At 42.8% G+C, this 7893-nt stretch overlaps 1 protein-coding gene across 3 annotated transcripts in view; it reads right to left on the reverse strand.

The window, feature by feature from the left end:
• LOC309565292 (fatty acyl-CoA hydrolase precursor, medium chain-like) overlaps positions 1 to 1422 on the reverse strand; it is a 109661-nt gene extending 108239 nt beyond the window's left edge. For all 3 annotated transcript variants that reach the window (XM_082270193.1, XM_082270194.1, XM_082270192.1), the window contains exon 1: positions 1318 to 1422. In XM_082270193.1, coding sequence (XP_082126319.1) covers positions 1318 to 1372 — 55 coding nt within the window. In that variant the 5' untranslated portion in view covers positions 1373 to 1422. The remainder of the gene's footprint in view (positions 1 to 1317) is intronic.
• Positions 1423 to 7893: the final 6471 nt, after the last annotated feature.

Genomic DNA, 7893 nt, shown 5'->3' on the forward strand with positions numbered 1-7893 from the left:
CTATTTTTCTCACTCACACAAGCAATGGGACACTGTTCCTCCCACTGATGCCAACAATGGGGTATTAGTCCTTCCACTGACACCAATGATGGGGCACTATTCCTCCTACTGACACCAATAATGAGGCACTATTTTTTTTGCTGATACTAATGAAGGGGCACTATTCCTCCCGCTGACACCATTGGTGGAGCACTATTCCTTCCACTGATACTAACAATGAGGGTCCTATTCCTCTCAATATCTGCAACAATAGGGGCACTTTTTTGAACTTCCTGAAGTTGAGGGTTTTTGACGTAACCTGGAGTGTGAGCTGGAGAATTTTGTTTCTCTGTTAAACTGTGGGTCTCTGAAGCTTGAGATGAAGATGGGGGTGTCTGGATCTACCTGGAGCAGGGTTTTTCTGGATCTACTAACACTGATGGTTTCTGGATCTACCTGAAGTTGGAGCTGGGGTTTTCTGGATTTCCCTGAAACTGGGGGTTTCTGAAGATGGCTGTTGTTGGATCTGAGGGTTTCTGTATCCATCTGGAGCTGGATTTTTCTGGATGTACCTGGAGCCAGGGGTTGCTTGGGCTGGGGGCTTCTCGAGCTGTCCAGAGATGGATGTTTCTGGTTTTACTTGAAGCTGGGGACTTCTGTATCTTCCCAAAACTGGGGTTTTTTAAAACCGCCCCAAGCGTGGGGTCTCTAGATTTGCCTGGAGCTAGAGGTTTCACTTTCTGTGTCTACCTGGGGTTGAGGGGTTTCTGGAGCTGCCTAAAGATGGAGATGGAGTTGGGGGTTTCTGGATCTGCCTGGAGCTGGGGGTTTCTGGGTCTACCTGGGGTTGGGGGGGGGGGTTTCTGAAGCTGCCTAGAGATGGAGCTGGGGGTTTCTGCATCTGCCTGGAGCTGGGGGTTTTTATATCTGTCTGGGAGGTCTGAATCTGCCTAGAGCTGTGGATTTCTGAATTTATCTCGAGCTGGAGGTTTTTGGATCTGCCCGGAGTTGCAGGTTACAGGAAGCTGGTGATTTCTTGGGCTGCACAGAGCTGGGGGTTTCTGGATCTGTTGGAAGCTGGGGTTTTCTACATCTGCCTGGAGTTGAGGTTTTCAGGATCTGCCTGGAGATAGCTGGGGGCTTGTTTAGGCTCTGGAACTGGCTGGAAATGGCGATAACTGCTAAAACCACTCTGGAGCTGGACCAAGCAAAGAACTCTCAACTGTAAGAAGCCAATAAAATACTCCAGAAATGTATATAGTAACCAGACTGGGGGGATCAGCAATTGTTACTCAAGTATAGAAGACAATCATATACAGTTATAACTTGAGATCTTACCTGTCCTGAGGAGGACCAATGAGAAGAGGCAGAGGAGAGTGCAAACCTTCATCATCCCTTCGCTGTTCTTCTACAACCTGCAATTAGGTGTTCTAATATTTGAAAAGCTTATTATAATTGATGAATATCTTGGAGTGTTGCTATTGGCTCCATGATAGGACAGACACACCTCTGTACAAATAATCTTCACAACTCCACCAGCTCAGCAGATTTATGAGTCTAAAGTTCCACAAGCTTCGGTATCTGCATCTCATGTTCTGTGGAGCAAAGGTACGACATACAATCTGTGTGAAGTATGATACACCGCCTGGGACAAGAAAGCCATCCAATAGGAAAAAGTATTTCCGGTAAATATCCCGACTAATGAGCACCCCAAAATCTGTTCAATCCTTGTTTTTTCCTTTATACAAACTGTCAGCTTTCTAAAAGTGGCCACACACACATTACAATCTGATTGAACAATCTCCTTTAAATCTACCTTCAGCTTTGAAGTATAGGGGCCTGCCTCACTGGAAACAAATTGAATGGGTTGCATGCCATAGTTTGGGTAAATCTAATAGGTATACCAAATTAAAACCCGCGGTTATGGTGGAAATTTTGGTGAAAGGTTAAATAAACAATAAAAATGACAATAATGAAAAATGTGTAAACTGTATAAAAATGACAATATAAAAAATAATAATTATATGAATAAATAATGTGCAGCTGCTGTATCTAAGTAAATCTTAGACAAGAATGTAATAAATGAATTTAAAACAGCGCTAGCAATTCATGTGTAAATTAATATATTGAGTAATTAGTAAATAATGAATAAATGAGTGATTGACAATAAATATTAAAAGTGATAAACCAGTCCTTATTAGTGACAAATCCAATAAAGTGCTCAAGTGCAAAAAATAACTGTCCACACGGTGCTCAGGTGAATGGAAATCCCTCTAGGTTCCCTACTCACCACAATGATGAGTCTAAAGGCCCGTACACACGTACCGATCGTCGGCATACAAACGTCGGCGGACGAAAGATCTGCCGATTGTACGCGTGTTAGTATGGTGCCTCCGACAGATGTCTGCGCACAATCCGCGGACAAAAGTCTTTCTTGCAAACATGAAAATTTTTGTCTGCGGACACCAGAACGGACGATTGTTCGCCTGTCAGTACACAATTCGGCCGACAGACCGCAGATTTGCAAGACTGGGCATGCTCAGAAAATTAAAAACACAGGGAAAGTTAACCATTACATGACATCACTTCTGCAGTCAGCTGAAGTCTGCAGACAAAATTCTCGTGCTGTCCTTGCACTTTTCAACAGACACCGACATCCCGGGGAGAAAAGAGGAACATTTGTATGCCGACCATCGGTACGTGTGTACGGGGCTTTAGATGCCTGTAAGATCCGTTGGACTATTAACACTCTGGCTCTCACTGGGGGTGATCCAGGATCAAGATGTCTTGCAGGGGATCGCTCCAAAAAAGACCTCCATAAGCCCCAGATATAGAAAACAAAAGGATGTATCGCCCTTATGCTCCTCCCTTCACTAACCTCACTTCCGGATCCTCGGAGCGAATGTTGCCTAGATCCTTCCTTGTTTTGACTTTGTTACATCCGTTCTGTGTATATCAGCGCAGAGTTGTATAAAGTACTCGAAACCCATACTTGAGTAAAAGTACAAGTGCTCGATCAAAAAGTGACTTGAGTAGAAGTGGAAGTGCTCAATCAAAAAGTGACTTGAGTAGAAGTACTTAAGTATTCAACATTGTTTGTACTTAAGTATTGCAAGTAGTTTTTTAAAAAATTTTGCTACTCAAGTACTGAAAGTAAAAGTACAAGTACTGTGTTATGTAGTTATTAAAGAAAGAAGTCAAAAGTTTGAACATCATATTGTTTTTTATTATTTCAAATGCAGCTTTTATTTATACATACAGTAGCATTTATTTTTGTATGCGCTGATAATACACATGTTTTGAGCTTCATGAAACCTGACATCTACTGTTCTGGCAGTGGTAATTTTTATAATAGTAACGAGTAACCAGAGTTGTATAAAGTACTCGAAACCCATACTTGAGTAAAAGTACAAGTGCTCGATCAAAAAGTGACTTGAGTAGAAGTGGAAGTGCTCGATCAAAAAGTGACTTGAGTAGAAGTACTAAAGTATTCAACATTTTTTGTACTTAAGTATTGCAAGTATTTTTTTTTAAATGTTGCTACTCAAGTACTGAAAGTAAAAGTACCAGTAGTTTTGAAAAAAAAAATGCTACTCAAGTACTGAAAGAAAAAGTACAAGTACTGTGTTATGTAGTTATTAAAGAAAGAAGTCAAAAGTTTGAACATCATATTGTTTTTTATTTCAAATGCAGTTTTTATTTATGCATACAGTAGCATTATTTTCATATGCGCTGATAATACACATGTTTTGAGCTTCATGAAATCTGCCATCTACTGTTCTGGCAGTGGTAATTTTTATAATTGTAACGAGTAACTATGCAGCACAAGAAAAAAAATAATGGAGTAGAAGTATTGAAATTATTGAAAAAATGTAGTGAAGTAAAAGTGGAAGTAGGAGAAAAGAATTCTACTCCAGGAAAGTACAGATACCGCCTTTCAGTACTTAAGTACAGTAGTGAAGTAGTTCTACTTAGTTACTATACATTTCTGTATCAGCGGCATTCTCAGGCTGTATAAACAGGATCCATTTATGCTTCTGGTGAGCCTTGGAGAGCCTGCTGTGCCTGTTTGAAGGGAGAGAAGCAGATTAACAGCACCAGGGATGTCACAGAGCGTGTTATAGATATTGTTCTGGTAAGAGGCTACATTGGTTCTTGCACCTGCGGTGAAGAGCACGCTTATTTTGGTGTGGTCACATGAAGAGTCCAGTTTGATTATTATATTTTGCACTTATCTACCGTCCGCCGGGTAAGGAGGAAATTCACCAGGTGGAGGGATTTCATCACCATCATTCAATATTATTTGAACCTCACATCTGTTTTCACGTTATCATATTGTCAATTGAAGGAATTTATTTCTTTGGACTGTGGGACTTTATGATCAATATTGTTTTGTCTATATTTATTTGAATATGTTTAATTAGATTTAGCGCACCTTCATTTTTGCACATTTATCGTTATTTTCTGGTAGCAGCTTTATCACGGATCAGCGCACCTTTTTTTCTATACACACAGTACTGAGGATTGCCCCTTGGGGTCTGCCTGAAGTGTTAGAGGAGACCACTCCGGGAGAAGGTTCTAGATTCCAGATTTCAGCTAGCTGTAAAGGGGGTACCTAGGTTGAGGACCCTGAAGTGTCAGAGGGGGTACCTAGTCAGGGGACCCTGAAGAGTTAACTACTTCTGGCCCGCGCTATAGCCGAAAGACGGCTGCAGCGCGGGCTCTGAATTCCGGGAGGCCGCATTGGACACAGCCAATCACAGATAGTGGTAAATGGCCAATCACAGTGGCCATTTACCACATGATCGGACCATGCAATGAGAGATGATCTCATATGTAAACATATGAGATCATCTCTCATCGCCAGCTCTCCTTCCTCACACAGAGACTGCGTGTGAGGAAGGAGGAGAGCCGATCAGCGCTTAGGGGACAAAGAAAAATGTAATCATGGCACTGGTGGACAGTGGCACTGGTGGACACATACGTGGCACTGGTGGGCAATGAGGAAATGAGTAAAAAAAAACAGAAAAGGGGAATTAGGTCACAACACATCATATTCTGATTTGCCAAATACAAAGCCGTCTGTCATATAAGTCGCGCAAAATAATTCACAAGTCGCAGTAAAATCACGGTAAAAGTCGCTCGACGACTTATGGACGCGGCAGTGTGAACCGGCAGTAAAGGAGTATCCCACTCATTCCCTTCTCCCATCCCCTTAAATACAATAAAACAACAAAACAAAGATGCCGGAGTTGTCAATGTCTCACTTCTCACACCCAGGGTCGCAGCTCACATGGCCTGGAGAGGTAACCGGTAACAATGGCAGACCCACATCAGGCCACAGGCCTGGAAAACCTCCTACATTTGTATTACTTGAATTATTTAAATTATTTTTTACAATTTTATTTTATTAATTTTTTTAGAAGTCCCATTTTGGTTTAGTGAAATATCAGGGGTTTAAAACAGAGGGGATCTGCACCACACATGGTTAATAGGGTGTTCCCCACTGCCCAGGCACACCTGGCACACCCTGTGCTCACGCCTATGTGCCACTGAAAGAGAATACAAGAATCCAATAGGTGACGCAATGCAGAAGACTCCACCCATATCAGAAGCACACAGCAGTAACTCCTTCCCCAAGAATGGAAATGAAATAAGAGACTATCAAGACTGCTTTGTCTCTTATGGGCCATACACACTATAAGATTTTCTGAAGACTTTTTCCTTTAGACTTACCAAAACCATATAATATGAGGTCAAACCTAAACACTTTCAATTTGTATGCAATCTGGCAGGCCCTTGCACTACATAGAAAAGGTAAATCTGAAGGAAATCTAACCACAAAAGTTGGATAGTGTGTATCCAGCTTAACAGACAATGAGACTGCAAATATGAGTTTGTCTGGTTCACTCTGGCTTGATCCGTTTCCAGCTTTACTTAATCTGATGCTCCTGGGGGGGTAGGGGGGACACAATCATGAAGTGGAGCAAAATTTATTGGATATTTCAAACTTTGTTAACAAATAAAAAACTGAAAAATTGGGCATGCAAAATTATTCAGTCCCTTTACTTTCAGTGCAGCAAACTCTCTCCAGAAGTTCAGTGAGGATCTCTGAATGATCCAATGTTGACCTAAATGACTAATGATGATAAATAGAATCCACCTGTGTGCAATCAAGTCTCCGTATAAATGCACCTGCACTGTGATAGTCTCAGAGGTCCGTTTAAAGCGCAGAGAGCATCATGAAGAACAAGGAACACACCAGGCAGGTCCGACATACTGTTGTGGAGAAGTTTAAAGCCGGATTTGGATACAAAAAGATTTCCCAAGCTTTAAACATCCCAAGGAGCACTGTGCAAGCGATAATATTGAAATGGAAGGAGTATCAGACCACTGCAAATCTACGAAGACCTGGCCGTCCCTCTAAACTTTCAGCTCATACAGGGAGAAGACTGATCAGAGATGCAGCCAAGAGGCCCATGATCACTCTGGATGAACTGCAGAGATCTACAGCTGAGGTGGGAGACTCTGTCCATAGGACAACAATCAGTCGTATACTGCACAAATCTGGCCTTTATGGAAGAGTGGCAAGAAGAAAGCCATTTCTTAAAGATATCCATAAAAAGTGTTGTTTAAAGTTTGCCACAAGCCACCTGGGAGACACCAAACATGTGGAAGAAGGCGCTCTGGTCAGATGAAACCAAAATCAAACTTTTTGGCAACAATGCAAAACGTTATGTTTGGCGTAAAAGCAACACAGCTCATCACCCTGAACACACCATCCCCACTGTCAAACATGGTGGTGGCAGCATCATGGTTTGGGCCTGCTTTTCTTCAGCAGGGACAGGGAAGATGGTTAAAATTGATGGGAAGATGGATGGAGCCAAATACAGGACCATTCTGGAAGAAAACCTGATGGAGTCTGCAAAAGACCTGAGACTGGGACGGAGATTTGTCTTCCAACAAGACAATGATCCAAAACATAAAGCAAAATCTACAATGGAATGGTTCACAAATAAACATATCCGGGTGTTAGAATGGCCAAGTCAAAGTCCAGACCTGAATCCAATCGAGAATCTGTGGAAAGAACTGAAAACTGCTGTTCACAAACGCTCTCCATCCAACCTCACTGAGCTTGAGCTGTTTTGCAAGGAGGAATGGGCAAAAATGTCAGTCTCTCGATGTGAAAAACTGATAGAGACATACCCCAAGCGACTTACAGCTGTAATCGCAGCAAAAGGTGGCGCTACAAAGTATTAACTTAACCGGTTGCCGACCGCCGCACGACTATATACTGCGGCGGTCAGCCCCGGCCAGGCAGAGTGACGTATCGGTACGTCACTCGCCTGTCACTGACTTGCGAGCCTATAGCGAGCGGGCGCGCGCCCGCCGAGGCGCGCGCCCGCCGCGGCTCGTTCACAGGCAAGTCAGTGCGTGTGACCGGCGGACTCGATGTCCGCCGGCCACACTACGATCGCTCCTGTGAAGGGAGAAAGACAGAGCGGCTTGTGTAAACAAGCTGCCTGTCAGTTCTCCCTGTGTAAAAGTAAAGATCTGACCGTTCTACTATGTAGAACGGTTGATCTTTGCTTTTACACCAATAGCAATGTCCCTACACAGTAGAAAGCACGCCCCTAGGACACACTTAACCCCTCCCTTCCCAATAAAGTTAACCCCTTCCCTGCCAGTGTCATTTTTGCAGTAACAGTGCATATGTATAGCACTGATTACTGCAGTAATGTCACTGGTAACCCCAAAAGTGTCAAAAATGTCAGTCAAGGGTCCGATCTGTCCGCCGCAATGTCGCAGTACCGAAAAAAAAATCGCAGATCGCCGCCATTACGCGTTAAAAAAAAAAACACCAAAAATGACAAAAATCTTTCTCTTTGTTAGTAAACGCGATAACTTTTGCGC

The sequence above is a fragment of the Pelophylax lessonae genome, assembly GCF_965119305.1.
Source record: "Pelophylax lessonae genome assembly, chromosome: 10".
NCBI classification, from domain to species: Eukaryota; Metazoa; Chordata; class Amphibia; order Anura; family Ranidae; genus Pelophylax; species Pelophylax lessonae.